The 27,285-nt window shown below is 39.9% G+C and overlaps 1 protein-coding gene across 1 annotated transcript; it reads left to right on the plus strand.

Moving 5' to 3' along the window:
* Nucleotides 1-1,639: 1,639 nt before the first annotated feature.
* Nucleotides 1,640-18,590, plus strand: MFSD4B (major facilitator superfamily domain containing 4B). The gene is given in 5 exon segments (XM_063097832.1): nt 1,640-1,847; nt 9,132-9,300; nt 11,113-11,229; nt 12,765-13,978; nt 13,980-18,590. Coding segments are annotated over 5 exon segments (1,563 nt in total). The 5' UTR covers nt 1,640-1,820; the 3' UTR covers nt 14,016-18,590.
* Nucleotides 18,591-27,285: the final 8,695 nt, after the last annotated feature.

Below are 27,285 nucleotides of genomic sequence, written 5' to 3' on the forward strand. Positions count from 1 at the left end.
AAGGATGAGACCTAACACTAACAGACTGGGTGGAGAGACCCAGAAAGGCCCGTTCGTTCGTATTCTTCTTGTCCTCTCTGTGTAACATCCCCCCCCCCCCCCCCCGGGGCAGGACTCTTCCTGGAGTGGGGGTCTGTGACCTATCATTAGCTATGGTAGGTCAGAATTTCCTGCCTCAGGGAGAAAAAGGAGATGAGAGGAGGGTAGTACACAACCCTTCCAAGTGGAATTAGTCCCTCCCTTCTACATGTTCCCATAGCCCTCTGTTGATATTGTCTTTACTTCTACGGTAGCACAAATCCTGTAGTCAGTAATCAATCTACACATATCGTTTCAACTAAATATAAAATATATTTCAAACTACTAAATCTCTCCTCAGTAATTTCTAAGGTCTTGTTATCCATCATCACCTTGATGTTCCAGAGGTCCCTACTGAAATTTTCAAGATATGAGCTTTGGGAATCAATTTAAAAGGTCTTGTCATAGTCTAAGCAAGAAATGAGGATGGCAAGAACTAAGATAGTGGGAATGGAGAGCTGGAATCAGATTTAAGAGACATTTCTGAGGTAAACTGGGAAAGACTTAATGACCAAATGGATAGGACCGGAGAGATGAGTTGCAAGGAATAATGAGACTAACGTTTGTATTTGTAGTCTGGCAGCCTCAGTGGATGCAAGATAGAGTAATCAGGAGGAAAATAACATTTCAGAGAGATAATTTTAAAATGTACATAACATTTTGAGGCTGTGGTCGGCTTGGTGAAAGAGCAAAGGGAAACAGAAAGCTGGAATCGGATAAAGAAGGTAAGGCCTTCTCCTGGAAGCGATGATGGAATCATCTGCAGGAACTGGGGCTGGAGTGTGCTTGAAGCTGCAGCTTTGGATCCAGAATTTCGTTCTCAAGCTACTGTTACACTGTTTATGTACGGCCGCAGATTCGCTGACTGACTTTGGGAGTTACTTATTCTCTATGACTTCATCCTCCTATCTGCAAAACGGGGATAACATGGATTTTAGAGTGTTGTTAAGGACTGAGATAATACACGTGAAAAGATACAAAGAACAAATATTTGTGGAGTGAAAGATGAACGACAGAGCTCGAGGGAGCAAGAGCAGGGATTTTAAAAAGCTGTCTGAGGGCCAGACCTTCGGGCTCCCTCCGCGCCTCAGGAGACCCGGGGAAAAGGCACGAGGCCCTGCCTTGCAATTCCTGGCTCGTATTTCCTCAAAACGGTTTGGCAGCATCTTACCTTAGGATTTGACTAGTCTCAGGCTGCAGCTTCATCTCGCTCCGCCACGGGGCGCCCGTCCGCTGGCCTCTGTAGGCTCAGCTAAGTGTGAGGCTGAGGCTGGAGAGCGACGTCCGGTCTCTTAGCAACCACATCAACTTCCGGCTTGAGGCACGGTCCCGGTTGGCAAGAAGCCACATTTCCGCCACGTGACCCGCGCAGGCGCCGCGGGGCTGGAGGGTGAACATTTCGCTGTTAACAACACCCGGCGCGGTCAGGAGTTCGACTTTCCGGCCCTGACTAGGTCCCTGGGGAGGTGGCGCCAGGAGGGACAGCCGGGCCTGGAGAAGCGGGGCCGGGGTTCGGCTCGGAGCTCCAGAGGCTCCGCTGAGAAGCCCGGCGGCAGCGAGACCGCTTTGCGGGAGTCGTCGAGCTGGAGTTGGAACTGGAGTTCCAAGGGGCTGGGGCCCCGGCTGCCGGGCAGCGGCTTCTCCAGGCCGAGGCCCCGGCGGAGAATGAGCCGGCGGCGGCGGCGGCGGGGTCCCAGAGGGGCGGCCGGGCCGCGAGCGTGCTGCGTTGGTTCACCACCGTGATGGCGTTTGCCGCCTTCCTGGGGCTGGTGAGAGCCGGGGCGTGAGCATGCGTACTGCAGACAACTTGGTGTTCCGAGTTCGAGTTGCCTCCGCCACTTGCAGGCTGTGACCTTGGGCACGTTACCGAATATGTCCAGGCCTCAATTTTGTCTTCTGGAAAATGGGCACAATTCTATTCTTAGAGGGTTATTGTGAAATGCGAAATGGATTTTCCCAGTATGTTTTCCAATTCCAGCTTACCTCCCTGTCTCCTCTGGGGTTGGGGAGATACAAAAGGGGTTGCCCAGGTCTTTGGCCACTCTGCTCCCTACTCACCTATTCAACCTCTAAATTATCACACAGAAAAGCTGCTTTTCTGGGATTTCCTTTTCCTGGTGGTCTGACCAAATTCAGCCATCCTTTTAATTTTGCAGATAGGGGGAAAGGTCCAGAGAGAAAAGTGTCCTTAACCGGATCATACAGTTGGTTAATTGATAGAGCCGGGAATATGGGTCTTACTGTGAGCACAATCCTATTTAAAACAAACCTTCAGATCCTTAAATGTTTTTCTTCAGCAAACTGCAAGGATAGAAGCGCCTTTTGCCAAATCCCTAGGTTGCCCCCCCCCCCATTCACTATTTGCGGAAGCCTCCCTGTGATCCTGGGTAGTTCGTAGAGTGAGTCCTCTGAGGCGAGACACTGTCGGTCACTTAGCCTCTCAGAGACCCTGAGCTGCAATTGATTCTTAGATTATTTTGATTTGGGGGGTGAGGGTGTGAAGAAAGAAGTCACTGCAGATGCTTGGCGAGCTCCCCACTCTGCGCCAGGTCCCATAGCAAGTCCTTTGAAGGCATGAACTAATTTGATTATTGATTAGAACACAGCCTTATAACCCCAAGGTCACGGGTTCGGTTCCCCATACCAGCTAGCCACCCTGACAAACAAAAACTAAAATAATTTGATTAGAGCTGGGTACACCCATGTGTTTAGAGAGCAGAACAATGCAATTAGAATCAATTATTCTTGAAATGTAGACCGATTAGAAACATTTTTTCTTAAAGTGTTCAATGGATTTCATCTGAAAGCCAATTGTAACTCTTAGTTCTTGTTAACACTACATTGTCTTTGAGAAAAGTTTTATTGTTCAAGTCATTCTGTACATGTGTATGTAATGTTTTCTAAGAAAGCTTTACAGCCAGACTACGCCTGATGACGTGGGGTTTTCTTTGAAGATAAATGTAGGTTTAGAAATGGTATTTTATCTCCTGCATGTTTTATATATATAGTTCAGAGGAAGGACCCAATGTGCATCCAGAAGTTTAGCTATTGTAATAATGTAAAAAAAGGGAATATTTTAATGTTTTTGATTATTTAAATTTTAACAACTAAATTCTTATTTTGTGCATGTTGTGTATTTCAAAATAGTCTAAGGTTTCAAGAATAGCTTAAAAATTTTTTTGATCTATTAATATTTTTAAAAAGTTTTATCATTACATAATGTAAACATTTTTTGCCTTTACCAATTTCTACCTAACCCCTCTTCCGTTTGCCCTTTCTCACCTCTGGTGGCCTCAGTTCCATTCTCTCCTTTTGAAAGATGAAGGAATTATTGTGATTGTTGTATTTTTCTTTCTTTCTTTCTTTCTTTTTTTTCAGTTCCCACTTATGAGTGAGGACATGTGGTATTTCTTTTTTTGTACCTGGGTTATTTCACTTAACATAATTTTTTCTTAAGTTCATCCATGTTGCTGCAAATGGCAGAATTCCACTCCTTTTTATGGCAGAGTAGTATTTCATTGTGTTTATATACCACATTTTTCTTATCCAGTCATCCAGCAGTGGACATTTAGGTTGGTTCCAACTCTTAGCTATTGTAAATAGAGCTGCGATAAACGTGGGAGTGCATGTATCCCTTCGACATGATGATTTCCATTCTTTTGGGTATATACCCAGCAGTGGGATTGCTGGGTTGTATGGTGGTTCCATCTGTAGTTGTTTAAGGAACCTCCATACTGTTTTCCACAATGGCTGTTCTAATATACAGTCCCATCACCAGTGTACAGGGTTCCCCTTCTCCACATCCTTGCCAGCATCTCTTATTCTCTGGCTTTTTGATACTGGCCAGTCTAATTGGTGTGAAATGACATCTCAATGTGGTTTTGATTTGCATTTCCCTGATACTTCGTGATATTGAGCATTTTTCATGTGTCTGTTGGCCATTTGTATATGTTCCCTTGAGAAATGCATATTCAGCTCCTTTGCCCATTTTTTAATGAGATTACTAGTTTTTTTACTGTTAAGTTGTTTGTGTGCCTCGTATATTCCACATGTTTATTGTTTGTTGGGTGCATAGTTTGTGAATATTTTCTCCATTTCTGTAAATTGTCTTTTCACTCTGTTAACTGTTTCTTTTGCTGTGCAGAAGCTTTTTAGTTTGATATAATCCCATTTGTTTATCTTTTCTTTTGTTGCCTGTGATTTGGAGGTCTTGTTCATAAAGTCTTTGCCTGGTCCTACTTCCTGTAGTGTTTCCCCTATGTTTTCTTTTAGTAGTTTTATAGTTTTGGGTCTTAAATATAAGTCTTTAATCCATCTTGAGTTGATTTTGGCATATGGTGAGAGGTACAGGTCTAGTTTCCTTATACATATGGATGTCCAGTTTTCCCCATACCACTTATTGAAGAGTCTGTCCTTTCCCCAACATATGCTCCTGTTGCCCTTGTCAAATATCACTTGACTGTAAGTACGAAATATGTGGGTTGATATCTGGGTTCTCTGTTTTGTTCCATTGGTCTGAGTGTCTGTTTTTATGCCAGTACCATGCTGTTTGGTTACTATAGCTTTGCAGTATAATTTGGAGTCAGGTAGGGTAATGACTCTGGCTTTATTTTTTTTGCTGAGGATTGCTTTGTCCATTCAGGGTCTTTTGGTGTTCCATATGAATGTTAGGATTGTTTCTTCTATTTCTGTGAAGAATGTCATTGATATATTGATGGGGATTGCATTAAATCTGTGTAGATTGCTTTGGGTAGTATGGACCTCTTCACAATGTTAATTCTTCTAATCCAAGAACATGGAATGTCTTTACATCTTCTTGTGTCCTCTTTAATTTCTTTTAGCAGTGATTTGTAGTTCTTATTGTAGAGATCTTTCACTTCCTTGGTTAAACTGATTCCTAGGCATTTTTTTTTTTTTTTTTTTGTGACTTATAAATGGACGTGTTTTCTTGATTTCTCTTTCTGCTAGTTCATTATTGGAGTATAAAAAAGCTACTGATTTTTGTGTGTTGATTTTGTGTCCTGCAACTTTATGAAATTGTTTATCAGCTCTAAGTGTTTTTTATAGTCTTTAGGTTTTTCTATATATATTTTTTATATATAAGGTCATGTCATCTGCAAATGGGGACAATTTGTGTTTGTCTTTTCCAATCTTGATGCCTTTTATTTCTTTCTCTTGCCTGATTGCTCTGGCTAGTACTTCCAATACTACATTAAGTAGGAGTGGTGAGAGTGGGTATCCTTAATCTTGTTCCCATTCTTAAGGGAAAAGCTTTCAGCTTTCCTTCATTCAGGGTGATATTGGTGGTGGTTTGTCATATATGGCTTTTATTGTGTTGAGATACTTTCCTTTTATACCTAATTTGCTGAGAGTCTTTATCATGAAGTGATGTTGAAAGCTTGTCGAATGTTTTTTCTGTGTCTATTGAGATAATTATATTGTTTTTGTCCTTGATTATGTTGTTGTGGTGTATCACATTTATTGACTTGTATGTGTTGAACTGTCCTTGCGTCCCTGGGATGAATCATACTTGATCATGGTGTATAATTTTTTTGAATGTGCTGCTGTATTCTGATTGCTGATATTTTGTTGAGGATTTTTGCATCTATGTTCATCAAAGATATTGGCCTATAGATTTTTTTTTTTTTGTTCTATCTTTGTCTGGTTTTGATAGCAGGGTGATGCTGGCCTCATAGAATGAGTTTGGGAGAATGGCCTGTGTTTCAATTTATTGGAGTAGTTTGAAGAGAATTGGTATTAACTCCTCTTTAAGGGTCTGGTAGAATTCATCATTAAAGTCATCCATTCCAGGACTTTTCTTTGTTGGAAGACTGCTGATTACTGCTTCAATCTTGTTGCTTGTTAATGGTCTGTTCGGGTTTTCTGTTTCTTCTTGGTTCAGTCTTGGTAGTTTATATGTGTCCAGAAACTTAACTGTTTCCTCCAGATTTTCATATTTGTTGGAGTACAATTGTTTATAATAGTCTGTAATGACTCTTTGTATTTCTGTGGTAGCAGTTATAATGTCTCCCTTTTCATTTCTGATTTTTGGTTTTTGGGACTTCTCTCTTCTTTTTTAAGTTAGCCTAGCTAATGGCTTGTCTATTTTGTTTATCTTCTCTGAAAACCAACTTTTTGTTTCATTGATCTTTTGTATTTTTTTTTTTTTGTCTCTATTTCATTTGGTTCATAATTATTTCTGTCTACTAATTTTGGGATTGGATTGTTCTTGTTTTTCTAGTTCTTTGAGTTGTAGTGTTAGGTTGTTTATTTGAAATCTTTCTATTCTTTTAAGTGTTTACTGCAATAAACTTTCCTTTTATACTGCTTTTGCAATATCCCACACGTTTTGGTATGATGTGTCCTTATTTTCATTAGTTTTAAGAAGTTCTTTGATTTCCTTTTTAATTTTTTCTTTGACCCATAGGTCTTTCAGGAGCATGTTGCTTAATTTCCATGTATTTGTATAGTTTCCTGAGTTTTGCTTGTTACTGATTTCTAGTTTTAATCTGTTTTGGTCTGAAAAGATACTTGAAATGATGTCAGTTTTTAAAAATTTGTTGAGAGTTGATTTGTGACCTAACCTGTGGTCTATCCTGGAAAATGTTCCATGTCCTGATGTGGGGAATGTATATTCTGTAGTTGTTGGATGAAATGTTCTATAGATATCTGCCAGGTCCAATTGGTGTGATGTATAGTTTAAATCCTTTGTTTCTCTGTTGACTTGTTGCCTAGATAGTCTGTCCAGTGCTGAGAGAGTGTGTGTTCAGGTCCCCCACTTTACCTTATTGGGGTCTTACTTTTTCCTTAGGCTAAATAGTGTTTGCTTTACATATCTGGGTGCTCCAGTGTTGTGTGCTTATGATTATTATGCTTATGATTAATTTTAATATGCTTGTGATTATTATGTCTTCTTACTGGATAGATCCCTTTGTCATTATATAGTGGCCTTCTTTATCTCTTTTTATGGTTTCTGGTTTAAAGTCTACTTTATCTGGTATAGGAACAGCTACTCCTGCTCATTTTTGGTTTCCATTTGCATTGTATATCTTTTTCCTTCACTATTAGTCTCTCTGTGTCTTTACAGGTGAGGTGAGTTTCTTTAAGACAACATATACTTGGGTCTAACTTTTTAATCCGATCAGTTGGTATGTGTCTTTTGAGTGGGGAGTTTAACCTTTTACATTTAGGGTTGTTACTGAAAGGTATTGTCTTAAACCTGATATTTTATCAATTTTAATTTGGATGTTTTAAATTTACTTTGTTCCTTTTTCCCTCTTTTATTATTTGTATTTGATGTTTGTTGGTTTTTTGAGGTGTTAAGATTTAGTTTCTTTCTCGTGTGCATTTTTGTTCTACCAGTTGATTTTGCTCTTTCTTGTGTATTTGTTATTGTGGTTATCGTTTTTCAGATTCCAGATGCAGGACTCCCTTGAGGATTTCTTGCAGGGCTGGTCATGTGGTGGCAAACTCCTGCAGTTTTTGTTGGGAGTATGCCATTTCTCCTTTATTTCTAAAGGATAACCTTGCTGGGTATAGTATTCTTGCCTGGCAGTTTTTTTCTTTAAGTATTTTGAATATTTCATCCCATTTTGTTCTGTCCTGTAGAGTTTCTGTTGAGAAGTCTGATAGGGGACTAACAGCAGACTTCTTCACCCTTATAGGTGATTTGACGCTTTTCTCTTGCTGCTTTTAGGATTCTCTCTTTGTCTTTGAGATTTGCCATTTTGACTGTACTGTGTTTCAGAGGATCTTTTTTGATTGAATCTGTTTGGGGATCATTGAGCCTCCTAGATCTGAAGGTCCGTGTCTATTCATGGGAAGTTTTCTGTTATTACTTTGTTGAATAGTTTTTCAATGCCTTTTCCTTTCTCCTTCCCTTCTGGAACACCCATGATTTGAATGTTTGTGCACTTAAGGTTGTCTGCTGGCTCTCTTAGATTTTCTTCATTTTTTAAAATTAATTTTTCCTTTTTTTTGTATGCGTGGCTTATTTTGAAAAGACTTTCTTCAAGATCAGAAATTCTTTCATCTGCTTGTTTTAGCCTGCTGCTTAAGCTCTCAGTTGTGTTTTTTATTTCATTGAATGAATCTTTCAGTTCCATAAGTTCTGCTACATTCTTTTTAAAGATATTAATCTCCTTGTAAATTTCCTCTTTCATAACCTGGATTTTTGTTTGTTTGTTTCATTATGTTGTCTAACTGAGTCTTCTCATATCTCACTGAGTTTCCGTAAGATTGTTGCTCAGAATTCCTTTTCAGTCACTTCAAGGGCTTCTTGATATATAGGATCTGGAATTTGAGAATTACTGTATTTTTTTTGGTGGTGTCATGTTTTCTTGAATTTTTGGATTTCTGGTATTTCTCCATTGATGTCTGGTCATCTGATAGAGGTATTATTGCTCCTTCTGTTACTCTGGAGTGGGCTTTGAGGAGAGGGAGTTCCTCTTTTGGTCTCCACTGGTGACTGGCCTTGTGTCAATGAAGTTGAGTTGCTGGAGGCTGCCTACGTGGTGGCTGAGGCTGCTACTATGGTGGTGAGCCACTTTCGTGGCAGCTGTGGCTGTGGTGTGCCAACCATGTGGAAGTAGTATTTTTGGTGTGATCCTGCCTTCTGCCAGGTGGGGGGCACTCCCTGTGGTTCTTGCCTAGGACTCCATGTGTGCTCCTGCCTTCTGCTGGGCAGTAGTAGGGCTGCCCTTGGCGCCTGCCTCTCAAGAATAGTTTTAATTTTATATTTTATTAACCATTAATACACAATACTCTTTTAGGAATTGTTAAAAAGGAAACAAAATTACAACAAAAAACCAGAAGAATTAAAGCATTTTTTAGAAATTGAGAGTTGTCAAAATTAGAAAAACCACAGGAATCTGTAGCTCTAGTAATAGTAGTATTGTCGTTGTGAATTTTTCCTGATTGTGGAACTTAAAGTAATACCTTACATTCCACCGTAATCTCTCCACCCCCACTTTTTTAATAGTGGAAAAAGTTACCACATAGATAGACATTATTTTAATGATCGTAAGTAAAACCTTTGTCTTTTTAAATTTTAGGGAATGAGTGTTGCTATACTGGGACCCACGTTTCAAGATTTGGCAACAAATGTGAACCGAAATATCAGTAGTCTTTCTCTAATTTTTGTGGGCCGTGCCATTGGGTATTTGACAGGTTCTGTGATTGGTGGAGTTCTTTTTGACTTTATGAATCATTTTTTACTTTTGGGTAAGTAAACACTAATTTTAGCTTCTTTGTGACTGTTAATGAATTTACAATTTTCTTTAAATATGAAAAATATTTCACACAGAATGTTTGACAGCCGAAATGGGTAGCACTTAGGAGCCCTTGGTGGAAGTTGGGTTTCCTTGGTGTCTACTCTTATCTTGGCAGTTATAGGGAATCTATTCTGGGCCACTCTGGAAACTTAGATTACCCCTAGGATGATGTATTAGTCCGTTTTTGTTGTTTATAACAAAATACCTGAAACTGGGTGATTTATAAAGAAAAACATTTTTATTGCTTATGGTTCCTGAGGCTGGGCAGTCCAGAGTCCATCTGGTAGTGGTGACAGTGACTCAGGTCTCACATTGCAAGATGGTGGAAGCAGAGAGAGGGAAAGACAGACTCTCCTCTTCTTTTAAAGTTCTCAGAACCATGCCCCTGGCCACTATTTTTAAGCCATTTACTCCTGCACAGTCCTACAATCCAATCACGTCTTCAAGGCTCCACCTTTCAATTGCCATAATAGGATTTCCCACCCTCTTAACAGTCACAGTGGGGGTTAAGTTTCCAATATATGAAACTTGGGGAACAGAATTCAAGGTTCAATGAATTTTGGGAGACATAATTCAGTCCACTACAGATGATTAGCAATCCTTAGCCTTCCTGATCTTCCCTGTAATTTAGGCACCACTCCTGGGTCACAAACTGGTTGTCCCAAAAGCTCTGCTTATCAGGGCTTAGGGCAGATCTCCTGAGGCCACCATAGATAAGGTGAGTTCCTTGAACCTACCCAGGCTAGACCCTGGACTGGAAATGAAAAGGGGGTAGGAGATGGTGGGTGAACAGATAGTCTGCATTTTTGTCTCTGCTGCCCCATGTCAGTGACAACCCCAGACTGTTCTGCCTTACCCTGGAAATGGATGGCAAAGCTTTAAACATACTCTTTTTTTTGAATAAATCGAAATGTTTAAAGAAATTTAGATTAATATGATAAAACTCCTTTGAAGGTAAGGTGAAAAATTTATTATTGTTGATGAATTAATAAATAATTCTTATTTCCAAAGTGCGTTGAAAGAATATAGTCACTGTATTTCCTTCCCTATTCCCCAAACTTATTTATTTAGTAAATTTTTACTCCAAACTGCCATAGTAATTGCATTTTGTTTTTGCCTTTTAAAATTTTTTTTTACCTCAAACTAAAAATCCCTTTAGGTTCTTAAATGTGAAACATTTATTTATTTATTTATTTATTTTTTACATATATATATTTTTTTATTTTGTCGATATACATTGTGGCTGATTATTGCTCCCCATCACCAAAACCTCCCTCCCTTCTCCCTCCCCCCCCCCAACAATGTCCTTTCTGTTTGCTTGTCGTATGAACTTCAAATAATTGTGGTTGTTATATCTTCTCCCCCCCCCCCCCGGTTTGTGTGTGTGTGTGTGTGTGTGTGTGTGAATTTATATATTAATTTTTAGCTCCCACCAATAAGTGAGAACATGTGGTATTTCTCTTTCTGTGCCTGACTTGTTTCAAATGTGAAACTTTAAATAAATAATTTTTGGCCTATCTCTTTTGCTATAAAACTTTGTCTTGTGGTATAATTTACAGTTTGATTGTTAGTAGTGGTAGAAATGTATTTTATAGTAATTTATATTTTATAGTCCATAAAGATTGTAAAAGATTTGAATGAAATAACCAATTTTAAGTTGATCTTATTTTGCATTTTTGGAAATTTTTAATGTTCACTTGATCCATGACTCTCCATAAATATTGTTTTTTATAAGCTGACTTTTTTTTACCTTTGTTCCCAGGGATATCACTGTTGGCTACCACAGCTGGTCTTTATCTTGTTCCTTTTTGCAAGACAGCAGTATTGCTGATTGCCATGATGTCTGTCTTTGGTGTTTCACTTGGCTTTCTGGATACAGGTTAGTGAGCCCTTCAGTGTCATCTCTGTGAGTAAGGACTTTCTATTAGAAAAAGAAGAACAGATGATATTAAATTGTCACTTGCCATCCCCTTAAAATGACATGGACCTACTGAATAGGTCATGTGTCACCTAGTCAGAACCACTCTTCTAGCAACTACTCTTCTTGCCAAGTAGGGGGCCTGTTTTTAAGCATCCATCTAGGAAGTAAATTTTCTTTTATGAGAGATTGCTGATTTACAGTATCCAAACAGGGAGCACCTCCCACCCCCGCCGTGTGGCCATGTGGGTAATTACAGTGCAGGTGAGTGGGCTTTTATTTTGGGATAGAAATTTATCATTATAGTATGGGAGAAATTGATGGTTTAATAGGTTAAACCAACTTTGGAACCTTTATTGTGCTGAGAAAGCATAGAAGCAGCCAACCAATTTAAAATATACCCTGACTTTGGAGCAAAGAGAAACTCATACTGTTTACTACAGTATTTTCTTTCTCTTTCTTTTCTGTTTTTTTCTCTCTTAGAAGTTCCTGCCCTCCTGTGGTAGATCCTCTCCAAGTATCATCATGCCTTTTAAAATTACTAAATAATATATATGACATTTGTTTACCACTAAAACCAGCTCTGTATCCCATTCCTTGCTCCACTGTTATTTGATAGGTCAGGGAAATATTTTATACTTAGGCTTAGTTTGGTTGTGAAATTACAGGGTGGAATTATCATATACACATATTTGAAAATATCTGTTGAAGAAAAAAAGATAGCCTGAGACATAATGCTTCTTCTTCTTTTTTTTTTTTTTTTTTTTTTTGTCGTTTTTTCGTGACTGGCACTTAGCCAGTGAGTGCACCGGTCATTCCTATATAGGATCCGAACCCGCGGGGGGAGCGTCGCCGCGCTCCCAGCGCAGCACTCTACCGAGTGCGCCGTGGGCTCGGCCCTGAGACATAATGCTTCTTGCCTTTCACCTTGTCGGTGTTTAGAAGTGCAGATGCTGAAAGGTGTCCTTTTTTCCTGTAATGGACACACCAGAACATGATTATTCAGGTTCTTGAGCATGTGTGTTGCATATCATGTATACATAAATAAATAATTTTCATCAAGTGGCTATCAGTTGCAAGTACAGAAAGCTTTGATAATATGACCACTATCTGATGATAAAATTTTCCCTTTTAATATGTATATTTTAAGTATTTATAAATAAATAAATGTATAATTATTTTTCCCTCAGTCTGGTGTTAGAACTGTATTATGAAAAGCTTTTTGCTACTGTGCCTGGCTCTAGGAGGTAGTGGTGGTTTACTAGCTTGTAGAATTCCATTTGTGAGTATGTGATGATATAATGTTTGGAGTTCTCTGATGGTAGTGGGTTAGAGTTCCTTAATCACAGAATTGACTTAGTTGCAACATTAGATGACTTAGAATGTTATGATGCTTGTGCTGAGTCATCACCTTTCTGATAGTAATGAACTGTTTTTTTATTTTCACGAAGGTACTATGTTCAACTTAAATCATTTTCCCCATCTTTCTTTGATAGGTGGTAATGTCCTTATCTTGGCTCTTTGGGGGGACGAAGGAGCCCCACATATGCAGGCCTTACACTTCAGTTTTGCCTTGGGTGCCTTTTTGGCGCCACTGCTGGCTAAATTGGCATTGGGCACAACAGTGCCTGCTGAAAACCACACAGAGTCTGACTTTCACCGTCCTCTCTGCAACCGATCATCTGAAGCTGACTCAGAATGTCTATTTGGAGCACCTGACGATTTGAATTTACTGTGGGCTTATGCTGTTATTGGTACTTACATTTTGATAGTTTCTATCTTTCTTTTTATTTTGTTTTTAAAGAGAAGCTCAAGGCAGGAAAAAGCAAAACTATCTGTTCAGATGTCCCGAAGAGCTAAATATCACAATGCCCTTCTCTGTCTCCTTTTTCTGTTCTTCTTTTTTTATGTTGGAGCTGAGGTAACATATGGCTCTTACATTTTCTCATTTGCAACCACCCATGCTGGTATGAAAGAAAGTGAAGCGGCTGGGTTGAACTCCATCTTCTGGGGGACTTTTGCAGCCTGCAGAGGCCTGGCAATCTTTTTTGCTACATGTTTGCAGCCTGGAACCATGATTGTGTTGAGCAACATTGGCAGCCTGGTGTCATCTTTATTTCTGGTGCTCTTTGACAAGAACCGAATTTGTCTCTGGGCAGCAACTTCAGTGTATGGGGCCTCAATGGCAACCACGTTTCCCAGTGGAGTTTCTTGGATTGAGCAGTACACAACCATCCATGGGAAATCTGCAGCATTTTTTGTAGTTGGTGCTGCCCTGGGAGAAATGGCTATTCCTGCCATGATTGGAATTCTTCAAGGAAAACACCCTGATTTGCCTGTAGTCCTGTATACCTCTTTGGGGTCATCAATAGCCACTGCGATTTTATTTCCTGTGCTGTATAAATTAGCCACCGCACCTCTTGATCGCCAGCGAAAAGGAAAGAGAAAGACTGAGGACCAGAAAGCTTTGCTTTCTAGCTCTGGGCTGAATGACTATGAGGATGAGAACGAAGAGGAGGATGCAGAAAAATGGAATGAAATGGATTTTGAAGTGATTGAAATGAATGATACAATGAGGCATTCTATAACAGAGACATCTAGAAATGTTTTGATGGAGCCCACAGCAGCTGAAGTCTCTAACCAATTCCTCTCAAGTGCATTGGTGTTTGAATCCTCTGCAGCCAACACTGGCAACTCACTTGTGAACCACCTTGCCAGAAACCAGGACAAAAGGGACTAACACTTAGAAAAGATGGATCACTTACTGACTTCCTTAAATAATCACTTCTGAAGAGTCCAGTAAGAGCAGAGCATTACCAGATTTTCAGCATGCTTTGGGGATCAAAATTTTAGGTCCGATTATACAGCAAATGCTAAAAAGTTTTGAAATGTTCTGTAATTCCAAGACTCTTCCATAAATAACCAAATGGTCTCAGATAGTAAGATCTTGTTATGAGGCTAGTGTTTGGCATGTGGCTGATCAGGTAATATTTTGTGGCCTTTACTCCTCAGAGCATGCAAAGAAGGCATTTGTTTTTGAGAAGTTGGGTACTGTTCTAATAGAATGAAACCATGTAGGAGTTGAATTGATTTGCTGAACAAAGTATCAGACATCAGAATTTTGCCAGGGAAGTTGAAGAGTAGTTTCATGAAAGAGCATTGGAAATGACAGATAAGTTTTACTAATTGTTTTATCTTATCTGTAGGGTTGAACCAAAAAATGCTACTGACTTAATTGATTTCTGTTATCTGTGAAGAGAACATAGGACAGGGCCCAAGCGACCTGGCCTCAAAGTTTGGTCTGCCTTCACTCTCTGTGCACAGTCACTTAATGTAGGCCTCATTTATCTCATCTTCTGATCATCTCTGATTCTAGAAATGCAAGTCAGATGATTTCCAAATTGGGAATCCATACGTTTTGAAGTTTGTGCAAGACATCTGCTAGAAATTAATGTTAAGTGCCAGCTCATTCTTCATTTCAAGTGAGAAATGAAACAAAGATGATAAATAGCTTTAAGAATGGACTACTGATTGTGAATACATGTCAATTTAATATACTTGATGTTTAATACTTTATTTGAATAATTATCTGAAGGACACATTTTTTAGTTCTAAGACATAACCTTTTTTTCCCCCACATTTTTAACATCTCTGAAGTCAGGATATGTCTTACAGTTAATAATCATTTAACATTGTGACAAAGTTTATTTGACAGACTTTTCCATATACATACATACAATAATGTTGCATTTTACAATCAGTGTCTTAGATTCAGTGAAATATAGTAATTCATTCAGTTATGGAGATTATTCTATATAGACATTTTTAAAAGAAGAATTATTTTTAAATGCTTATTTTCTTTTTATGTTCAAATGGAATTTGGAGACACTATGTTCTGATTTTAAAAGGTGTTTCAGAGTTGCTACATTGGTAGTAGGGCTTTAGACGGGGTCTTTTTTTTTTTTTTTTTTTTTGAGGTCTTTGCCTCCCTCAGTAACAGAGACTGGTCTGAGTCCTGCTGTTCCAAGATTTGATCCTCACCAGGTTTGGATGGTAATCATATTGTAAGCAATGTAAATCAGGCTACAAGTTTAATGTAATGAGTCACAGTTTTTTCCAGTAATTGGAATACTTCTGTCACCCATCCAGGGCTTCTCCTTCCTGAGTTTGAAATACCTGGGAAATCCAGAGTAAAGATTAGAAGGTGGCGTGGTGGCTTAGGAGTCAGAGATCAGAAAGAGTTCTTTATGTGATTATAAAACTGGTGTGGGCTGTCCTTTGATAAGTGACTAGCATTGATGACAGAGTTCGTTTTCTTCCTCCCAAGTTTTATGCTGAATAACATATAATTTCTACCTGATTGGAGTATGTCTGCTTTCTCTTATCTAATTTCTATAGATTTGCCTTTGTTTTGTCTTAAGTGAAATATAGCACCTTATATGCCTGCCACAATATTGGTTCATGTTAACAACCAACAACTTTAGAGAGGGCTGGAGGAGAAATTAACAGTAAAAAGCCTCTTGCTCTTTTTTTTAACTATACTTTTCCCTTAGCTAGAAATTGAAAATTACCTCTGCTCCATCACTACTGCTTTTTCTCAGGTTATTGGAATTTAGGCAGTAGCAGTTATTTGGCAGCTGGGAGGCTTGCTAGCACAGGATTTCTACCTTCAGCACCTACTTTTAGAGGGTAGAAGATACAGCTCAGGGAGAAAAGGATGGTGATAAGAACATGGCAGAAAATTCTGAAATCCATACTGCATAATTTACTAGGGTTCCATAAACCAAAATGTGAATGTCCATATGAGATCACAGGCATTGTTAAAGTTTGGTCATGTATTTCCATATTGGAAGGAAAAGACAGTACAGTTCCAAGAGGTAGCATTCATCCTAATGATCAGTTCTTAGGTAAGTATGTGCTGATATACGAGTAACCAGTACCCAAGTTTTCTATTGCTGAGTAACAAATTACCACAAATTTAGCAGCTTAGAACAACAGACATTTATTATCTCACAGTTTGTGTGGGTGCAGGTCTAGTGGGAAGAATAAGGTCTCAGACAATCACGCAAGGTGTTTCCAAGAAGGATTTATTTCCTATTGTACTAGAAGTTAACAGGTGTCTGGGGTCAGAAAGTTTGTGATAGATACCTTATCACATGCCATAATATAATTTGTCATGGCCTTTAAGGAATGCCTGGTCTGACTGGGTCATGACAGTAGACAGTGGTGCTGTCTCCAAGAGAAGATTTGGGCCTCCCTTTTGTATATAGGAAGCAACTGAGGCTGGTGAGCTTGGTTGTCAGTTGGCGTTTGAACTAGGTTAAACTTGAGTTGGATTTTTATTTAGGTATAAATAGTTTTATGTTTAATGATTTAAAATTTTATCAGATTGAAATTTTCACAGTTAAAAAGAACCCTATTTTCCAGCATTTTTTTTTTTTTTTTTTTTTGGTGTGGTTATTTTAATTTTGTCTTGTCTTCTATTTCTGTCTTGTTTATTTCTTTTAATTTTTTCAGGGAAGATTTGTTCTTACACTGTGTTTATTAAATCCTTGTATATTGTTTTTGTGTCTTCTATTTGGCTTAGATTTTAAATTGCAGAATGCATGTACTATCTGGTCTCTAAATTTATTGCAGCTTGCCTTTGATTCATTTAGTTGTGGGTTAGTGAATAGCCTGTGGAAGTGTTTTGAAGTTGTTAAATAACATGAGTAGCGTAAGGGGTTGGGCTTTTTCAGCTTCTGAAGAACTTGTTGAGATTATAAGGTGCATTTTTAAAACACGATTTTATTTTTAATTGTGGTGAAATGTACAAAACAAAATTTACCTTTTAACCATTCTTAAGTGTACAATTTAGTGCACTAATTGCATCTATGTTGTTGTGCAGCCGTCACTGCCATCCATCCACAGAACATTTTTCATCTTGCAAAATGGAAATTCTGTGCCGACTAAACAATAATTCTACATTCTACCCACCCACCGGCTCCTGGCAATCACCATCCTACTTTCTTTGTCTATGAATTTGATTACTCTATCTCATATAAGTGGAATCATACACTACTTGTTCTTTTGTTACTAGCTTCTTTCACTTACTGTAATTTTTAAAAAATTTTTATTTATTGAATCAAAATTGATTATACATATTTTGAGGGTTGAACATTGAGATATGTTGATTAAATCAATATTACTAGCTTATATATTATTACAAATTGTAATTATTCTTTATGCCCCTTGTCCAATCTGTCCCCTTTCCCCATTCCCTCCCCCCTCCCCCCTCTAATTGCCCTCGATTTCTTCTCTCCTTCTGAAAGAATAATGGTTACTCTGTTAATTTGTTGCCTAGATGATCTGTCCAATGCTGAGATGTGATCAGGTCCCCCAGTATTATCATAGAGCAGATGCTTCTTCTGTCACTCTGAAATGAGTTTCATGGAAAGAGACATCCTCTTGTTTTCTTTGTCTCTGCTGGTGACTCTTCTTGTGTGAATGCAATCGAGTGGCTGGCAGACCATCTGCGTGGTGGTTGTGGTGTCTAGCCACTTTTGTGGCAGCCATGGTTATTGTGGTGGTTGTGGTGGGCCACCCACGTGGAAGAGCTGTTTTTGGTATGCTCCTTGGCACTGGCAGTATGCCTAGTTGTGGGGTGTGTTTGGTCCCCTTTTCCATGCCTCTGGTCCCTGGGCAGGCCCCAAGGCACTGGTGCCATGTGCCTGGTTGTGGGAGGGGCGGCCAGTCCCCTTCTCTATGTCCTGGGTCCCCAGGTGGGCCCCGAGGTGCGGTACTGATGTGCCTGGTTGTGGGAGGAGGGTCTGGTTCCTGGCTCCATGCTTTGGGTCACTGGGCGGGACCCAAGGTGCTGGCTTGGTGTGTCTTGTTGTGGGAGAGAAGTCCGGTCCCCTTCTCCATTCTCTGGGTCCTTGGGTAGGCTCTGAGGTGCTGGCATGTTGTGCCTGGTTATGGGAGAGAGGTCTGATCCCCTTCTTCATGCCCTGGGTCCCTGGGTGGGCTCCGAGGGGCTGGCATGTTGTGCCTGGTTGTGGGAGGGTGGTCCAGTCCCCTTCTCTGTGCCCTGGGTCCCTGGGTGGGCCCTGAGGTGCTGGCCTGGTGTGCCTGGTTGTGGGAGAGAGGTCCATCCCCTTCTTTGTGCCTTGGGTCCCCGGGCTGGCCCCGAGGCACTGGCGCAGTTTGCCCGGAAGTGGGAGTGGGGTCCAGTCCCCGGATCCAAGCCTCCAGTTCCCGGGCAGGCCCCAAGGTGCTGGTGGTGTGCCTGGGCTGGAACTAATTTTTTGTCCTTTGCTTATAACACGGGGGAGCTTCCTGTGGGAACCAGTACTTGAGTGTTGGGGGGGAGGGGGGGAAGGGGGAAAGGAGGGAGGGAGGTTTTGGTGATGGGCAACAATAATCAGCCACAATTTATATCGACATAATAAAATTTTTTTAAAAAATTAAAAAATAAAAATAAAAAATAAATAAAATGATATCCAGTCAGTTCACAGAAAAAAATTGTAAGTAGCTTTGAAAGATTATTCAGCCTTCCTTATAAGAAAAACTTGTATTAAAACAAAATTGAAATATCATTTTTATCTTGATGGACACCTTTATATATTACTGGGTAGAGTTTTATATTGATACAACTCCTTGGGAAGGCAATCTGATAGTGAATACCAAAATATATAAAATATGTATATTTTAAAATGAATCTGCTGACCTAGCAAAATTTCACTGCTAGGAATTTACCTTACAGATATTACTCACACATGTACATGAAGGGCAAGCCTGTTGCTTGCAAGATTGTCTAGAGAAACAGAAAAATCATCATCAATAGAATACTGGATAATAAATTATGGTACATTCATGCAATGTGTACTATTATATGTTAAGAAGAAAGACCAGGTTAAAATCACACACGCTATTGTGGGATGATTTCCAAGATATATTAAGAGAAAAAGACAAGACAGCAAGGTGCAAAGCAGTAGGTATGGTATTCTACTATTTGTGTAGAAAAGCTTATTTATGTTTGTATGTACATAGAATATTTCTGCATATACAAGGAAATTATAACAATTGTCCTTCAGGGGAGGATGACTGAGGTCAAGGATGGGAAAAAGACTTTTGTACATCCTGCACTATTTAAATTTTTTAAAATCACGTGTATTTTCTTTTTTAAAAAAAGGCAACAAAAATAATAAAATAAATGATTATGAAAAGGATAAATAAATAAATAAATAAATAAATTGCTGCTTTGCTGCTGTTTCCCTAGGGAAGGCTTTTTGTGCATCTCAAAGTTTAATAGTTGACCTTACAGGTACTTCCGGCTCTCCAGAGACCCGATGGATCTGGGTTGTGTAGAATCTCTGATCTGGGCCTGAGTTTTTTCTTCAAACTGCATCCCATGCAATTCTGCATTCCTGACCAGTCTCCTCTGAGTGGTGCTGTGCTGATTGGGGGGCAGATCGGCTGTCCTTGCTGTGTCCCACTGTTCTGGTGGGCCTGTCTCCCCCACTGCCCGTGCTCCAAACACTTCCCATGGGACAGGCCCTGTGCTGGTCCCTTGCAATGACTCACCGGCCTCTGAATGGCTCCCTTTTTCCAGCTGTTCTGGCTCCTTGCTCCTGCGTGGGTCCATGGGAACCCTATTAGTGGTCTTGCTGTCCTGGGGGCCGCCAAGGCCCTCTTCTCCCGTCACCTCCAAGTTACTCCATCTGAAGGGCACAGCTGCGGCTTCTGGCAGCTCCTGCTCCATGCGCTCAGCAGCTCGAGCCTTAAAGCAGCTGCAGCCCGAAATGCTCAGAGCAGCTTTTTCTTTCTCTCATTGTGGCTTTTCCCCCTTCATGAACTCCACAGGTCTCTCCTCCTCTTCCCCTGAGCTCCAGCGGCCCCAGCTTGGCTGATGTTACATTTTTATAGTTGTGAATTGGTTGATTTGTGGGAGAGAGTGATGCTGGGAACAGTCTATTCTGCCATCTTGACCGGAACCTTTTTTTTTTTTCTAAAAAGATGACCGGTAAGGGGATCTTAACCCTTGGCTTGATGTTGTCAGCACCACGCTCTCCCAAGTGAGCCATGGGCCGGCCCTTACTGTAATGTTTTTAAGGTTTATCCATGTTGTAGCATGTGTCAGAATTTATTTCCTTTTTTAAGCCTCAGTAATATTCCATTGTATGTATAAACCACATTTTGTTTATCCATTCATCTGTCCATGGACATTTGGGTTGCTTTCACCATTTGGTTGTTGTGAATAACGCTGCTGTGAACATGGGTATACAAATATTTCCTTGAGACCTTGTTTTCAATTCTTTTGGGGTATGTGCCCATAAGTGAAATTGCTGGATCATGTGGTAGTTCTATTTTTGATTTTTTGGTGTGTTTTTATTATTTGGCTTAAATTTCTTTGCAATGCAGTTTTTCCAGACAACACCAGCTAGAGAAAGAGGACAGAGAAACATTTTTTATTACTTATTCATTTACTTTTGGTGGCTGGCCAGTATGGTAAGGGGATCTGAACCTTTGACCTTGGTATTATCAGCACCACGCTCTACTGAGTGAGCTAACTGGCCAGCCAAGAAACACTTTTTAAAGTATTGCTTCAAGCTGTAGGCAGACTTTTTGGCCTATACAGTAAGTTCAGTATTACCTGAGTACTGAGTATATGAACTCAGGGAAAGGTTATGTCAGACATCTTCCTCAAAGTTTTGTTATCTCTGCTTGCACTTTTCGTTCAGTCATGGAGTAAGTGCTTGAGCGCTTGCTGTGTGGTAGGCCCTGTAGACTGTTGATGAACTTCCTCTCCAGTCCTTGGCATACCACGTATCATTATCATGTCCTTTTAGGCTTTGATCCCAATTTCAGCTAAATGAATGGTCCTTCGTCCTGTGCGCCTTTACTTACAAACAGAGATGTGTTTGACCATCTTGGAACCGGATGGTGTGTGGTCAGGGAACCATGGGCTGGCTGCTGTTTGCCTCTCTCACTGCAGCTCTGCTCCTCTGTGGGACTACTCCGCATTCCTCCCTATATCTCCAGTCCAGGCCCATCCTCAGTATATCTCCAGTCCAGATTCCACGAGGAATTGTTTCTGACTTGGGCAGATGCCATTGCCTTATTGGGCCTAGCCTCAGGAGTTGCTGGTCAGCCTATGAATGGTTTCGCTTGGAGCGATGCCACTTTTCCTGTCCAGAGAGTGGCTGCGTCTGCACTCCCACCCCCACTGCTGTGAGTACGGGAGCCATTGTAACCAAAAGGGAAGTTCCACTACCTGCTCTACCAGGCTCGTGCTAGCTTGGTAAATACTGCTGATGGATGCCAGGATGGCATGTAAACTGGCAGGCCCTGGGACTGATGGCCTTTTTCAGTTTTTGAATTATAATTGGAAAAACAAAATCACATCAAATTGCAAACTTTTTTTTGGAAGAGCCTATTATAGTTAGTGGACTATTTGATTTTTACCAAGAAAAAAAAAGCTTTGTTTTATAGGGTAGTATTTTTACTTGAGTGAGCTATAAGAGAATTCCCACTTGGTAAGAGATTCTACAGCCCTAATCTTTGTGGACCAGAAAGTTTTCCAAGTTCCCTGGATCTCACTTATTTAACAAATACTTACTGAGCAATTACCGTGTTCAGTAATCAGGGCACTTGGAATATAACAAGATGAGAGAGATGAGGTCCTTGGCCTTCACTGAGTTCATGTTTTACTATTTCAAGTAAGATTGGCTAGGACAACATATCTATTAGCTGAGGTGCTAGTAAAGCTTATTGTAATAGGTCTTACTCAGTTTCAGAAAAGTAAAGTAGCTGAGCTCATGGTTCCTTGGTATGTGTTTGTGTTTGTTCATTTCCAGTATTTTTATGTGTCTTTGGGGTCATTCTTGATTTAGAATTTTGTAAAAATTACTTAGCATTGTGCAATTGAGGTTAATATAGACAAAACCTGCTTAGGAAGGCTGCAGCAAAGAAGTCTGACTCTAACCTTGGGATTTGTTCAGTGCAGCCAAGAGGACACATTTACAGTTGAACTGTATCTTTGGTTATAGCTGCAAACACCCGTGGCTGAGCAGGTTGTCATTTCTCAATCCTTTTGCTTACACCCTGCAGAGAACTCTACCCCTAGCAGGAGAGTATCCAGTTCTGAGGGCATGTGCTCTTTGTGCCTTAAGAAAAACTCAGAGACCGAAGTATCGAGGAAGGGAAAGGTTTACTTGCAAAGAGAGCAAGAGGACAGGTTTGCCAAATAAAATACACAAGTATTCAAAGGGCAAAATGTAGAACTGCCAAGGTTTGCATTGGTCTGTTCATGGCTGAAAAAAAAGCAACTGCCTCATATGATTGCCATATTCACAAAGGTCATGACAAATCTTCAAATGTAGCACAGCAAAAACCAGGGATAAAATTGCTTTTGCTGGGGTGTCCAGGTTTATGGGAAAAGTTCAAGGTCTTATTGTTTTTAGGTTAGAACCAGTTAGATGACCCTATCATTTGTTTCATCTTGGGGTGCAAAGTGTTTCTTTCCTGTGATATAGGATGTGCTTAGTCATATGGAAGCAGGGCCTCAGGAGGAAAAAGGACCCAACGGCAACGCTTTATTGCACAATGTGTTCTTGTCCCCTATACAAGTGATAAGCCTTTGCTCCAGTGGTTTTTAAACCTGGCTGCTGTTAGAATTATCAGGCAATGTTTAAAAACTCCGATGCCCAGCATTTTTATTTAAATAGCAATTTCATTGGTCTGGAGTGGAGCCTGAATATTGATAGTTTAAAAAGTACCCCAGGTAATTGTAATGCACAGTGAAGGCTGGGAACCACTGCTTTTATCTATGCAGAAAACTGGAACTTCTGCCAGTCACAACGGTTTTTAAAAACTAATTTACAGCTTGTTAAGTCATGCTGCTTTTGTAGATGCTTGACATTCTGTGCAGTTTTTGTGAAGGGAAACCAGAGAGGAAGAGATATCCTGTTTTCTCATACCTCCAGAGCTATTGGTCAATTAAAGGGAATAATCAATACTGTTGTTTGAAGTCCTGTCAAAAAGAAAGCCAAACCCAGACCTTTTGGAGGTTGCTCTTCTACATAGGTTTTCACTAATGAGTTTTGATTTGGGGGGCTTTAAGGGGTAGGGGTGATCTTATAGATTTTATTAAATCTAAATTTAATATTACTCACTGTTTACATTGCTTTATATATAAAAAAGTTTGTGTATTAGTCTGTTTCTGTTGCTTATAACAGAAATACCTGAAACTGGGTAATTTGTAAAGAGACAGTATTTATTGCTTACAGTTTCTGAGGCTGAGAAGTCCAAAGTCTAGGGAACATATCTGATGAGAACCTTGTTGGTGGGTAGTGACTCTTCACAGCAAAGCAGGGTGTCACATGGTGGATGGCGGAAGTGGAGAGAGAGCTCACGCACTCTCCTTTTAAAGCCCTCAGAACCACACCTGTGACTGTCATTAAACCATCAATTTATTAATCCATTTACTAGGGCGTGGTCCTTACAATCTAATCACCTCTTCAAGGCTCCACTTTTCAATTACCATAATAGGATTTCTCATCCTCTTAACGCTGTCACAGTGCGGGTTAAGTTTCTAGTACTGGACTTTGGGGGACACAATTCAATCTGCAGCAACTTGTTTGAATAAAATATTGATATAAATAAATGCTGATGTTGGTTTAAGATAAAGTTCATGTCTCAGTTGTTTCATTAGTGCTTAAAAATGAATTTGGCATCTCTTCATAAATTAGTCAAGAATGTTTCCAGACTTTTGATTATGAGTACTCCGAAATGTATGTGATGGTTGTATGGGGTTCCTAAAATGTGAATAGCGTTTGCACTTCACATAGATGTTTTGGAAATGACATCTAACATCTTTGATGACAGCTAGTATCTTTGGCCCTTCAGCATCTCTCAAGAAGTTTATGATCTAATTTCTAAACTTAGAAGCTGTTACTAGCTGGATATCTTAGTAAATATTTTATTTGAATAATAATTTCCTAATTGAGATGGTTACAGATACGTCTCTGTTTCAAATGGGAAGGAGGTTTTTAGCATTGCACGCTAGGCAGAAACTGGGATGCTTCTTGCTACCCTTCTCTATAGGGCCCAGCGGCTGAAAGCCTGCTCTTGGGGACCACAGCCCTATTTTTAACTTGTTTAAAACAACTGTAGTGATAATCTGGTTAAATACTTCTAACTTAGAGTACGAGCCAGGTGTAGAGCATCTCCCCATCCCTCCTCACACTTTATGAGTCTCGGGGAAAAAGATAGTTTTTAAAGTGGGAAAGTTGTTGAAGCTGAGAGAAACTAAGCGACCATACTGTCCCTTATCTAACCAGTTATACTGAACGACACTCCATGTGTTCTTATTTGACTGCTAGTACTAGTTTACAGCTGTGTACTCTGCTCTGGGTAGGGATCTTGTTCCTTTGCCTCATGCCAGAGACTCTAGGCAAACCCTGGCATTTTCTAGCTCCTTCTAAATACAAAACTGTAGAAGCCTTGGCACTGGGCTGGATAGGATAGGATTTCGAATTCGTAATTATAACCGAGTATGTGATATACACGGGTTGCTAATGCTTTCCATCAGGAAGGAGGGGCTGCGTCTATCATTCCACTCTTACTTCAACTTCATGGATTTGGTTAGGAATGAGTGGACTGAGTGGCCAACTTCTGACCACACCGTCTGCTGCAAGAGGCTTGCTGGGGCCAACAGGATGGGATAGTAGACTGTGGTTCACAGGGACAGACTTGAAGACTGGCTGGGGCCCCTCTGCGACCTCCCACTGAAAAAGATAATGATTCGGGGAACAGTGTTTTTCTGATTATTCACTAGAGCAGCCATTTCATTCTTCCTCTTTTGGGAAACATTAATGGGTCCAGTAGAATGTATGAATATTATGTAGTGTGGTGGCGAAGTGTGGGATCAAGTCTATCTGCTTGGATTCGAATTCTGACTCTATTACCTACTACCTTAATCTCTCCGTGTCTCGGGTTTTTTTCATGGAATTATCTGCAGGATTTAAATGAGGTAATATTTGTAAAGCACTTAGCATATTGCCTGATACATATTGCTATGGGCTGAATTTTGTCTCCCAAAATTCATATGTTGAAACCCCAAACCCCAGTATCTCAGAATGTGACTATATATTTGGAGGTAGGGTCTTTAAAGAGGCAATTAAATTAAAATGAGGTCATTGGGGGGGAGGGGGCCCTAATCCAATATGACGTATCTTCATAAGAGGATAAAATTTGGACACAGGCACAGAGGGAAGACCATATGAAGACACAGGGAGAAGACGGCCATCTACCAACCAAGGAGAAAGGCCTCAGAAGAAACCAGTAGTGCTGACACCTTGATCTTGGACTTTCAGCCTCTAGAATTGTGAGAAGATAAGTTTCTATTGAAGCCTCCCAGTCTGCAGTACTTTGTTATGGCAGCCCTAGAAAACTAATATGCTAAGCACACAATAAATATTAGCTGCTATTACTATTTTTATTATTATAATTCCCAAGGCACTCAACCAAAGAAAAAAATAAAACAGCCACAAAATAGGGAATTTTAAACAGAATGTCTACTATTTTAGTAAAAGAGACTATCTACAAAAGGGAAGTAATAAAAATTTTTTATAATTATTTTGCTGGGAAGGCCAGGTGGGCCTAACTGAGCTAATGAGGTTATTGGCCATAAGGGCACCTAGTTGCCCTGGCAAGTCAGTAAGAAGATGTGCAGCTGGGAGCTCACATACTCTACCTGGGGAGCTCTCTGCTCAGGCTCCATGAAAAGCAGGGACTCCCTTGGACCAAATCAAGTAGCCATGAAGTATAACTGGAGCCCACTAGCAACAGAAGAGTGAGATAGAAACAAAAGAGCACAGTTTGCTTTTTGCTTTTTTAAATGGGTACAAAGGTGGATTAAAAAGTAATCTTATTCACCCCTGACCCTCAACTGCAGTCCCCACCAACTATGGCAATCAGTCTTACTGTTATTTTTCTGCATCTTCCAGAGATATCTGCATATATAAAAATGCATTTATATATACTCATGTGTATATAAATATATATCTTCTGCTTTATTTTAAAATTTATTTTAACTGACAAAACTTTTTATTGTGCATAACATGATGTTCTGAAATAAGTATACATTGTGGAATGGCTAAATTGAGGTAATTGACATACGAATTACTTCTGTTTTATTTTTAAACATAGATTACTGGTATCAGTACATATCAAAGCATATTTTAAAAACAATCTAAACGTTTATATAGATGTAATCCCCAAGCTTCCCTTTAACCAATTATTTTTGACCTTTCCAAGGTGCCCAGGTATCATACTTTATATATCAAGTTCCAGTTATCAGAGGGAACTAACATCAGGAGCTATGCAGTTTTTGGTAGATGAGGAGCTATAAAAATACATGCCAGCCAGAACCAGCTTAGTTAAAATGTGTTTCTGCACATACATAACATTATTCTGTTTCTTTCATCATCTCCTTAAACCCTCAGCCACCTTAGGACGTAGGTGGTATTAGTCCTATTTTATAGACAAGAATATAGGCTTAGGTGCTTCTACCCACTGCCCGCTGACAGGTCCTACAGCCAGTAGGAAATGGAGCTAGGATTCAAATTTAGGTTCGTATGACTTCAAAGCCCATGATCTTTTCACTAAGCTCTTTTACCTCTTTATTGAAGGTTGCCATATGTAAACTGACCTCTTGACTAAAGTGGGTAATGCAAATCTCCTCTCCTCCTCCACTTACTCTTGCTCTACTGTAATCTGGCTTCAACCCCCAACTGTCTCCGGAACTCCTCCTGTGACAACTCTGGTTGCTACACTCGGTGGATATTTTAAATCCTTTAATTCATGCAGTCATTTACATATCAGTAATTTGAGTCATGTCCACATGCCAGGCAATGTGCTGGTGCTGGTATATGTTGGGGAGCACATAAGACGTGATCTTTGACCATGATATTTAGAGTCTTAACAGAGAGATGAATATCAAACGTTGCAAGATAATCAAGTATAATTTATTAA

This window comes from Cynocephalus volans, chromosome 5 (genome assembly GCF_027409185.1).
Source record: "Cynocephalus volans isolate mCynVol1 chromosome 5, mCynVol1.pri, whole genome shotgun sequence".
Classification (NCBI taxonomy): domain Eukaryota; kingdom Metazoa; phylum Chordata; class Mammalia; order Dermoptera; family Cynocephalidae; genus Cynocephalus; species Cynocephalus volans.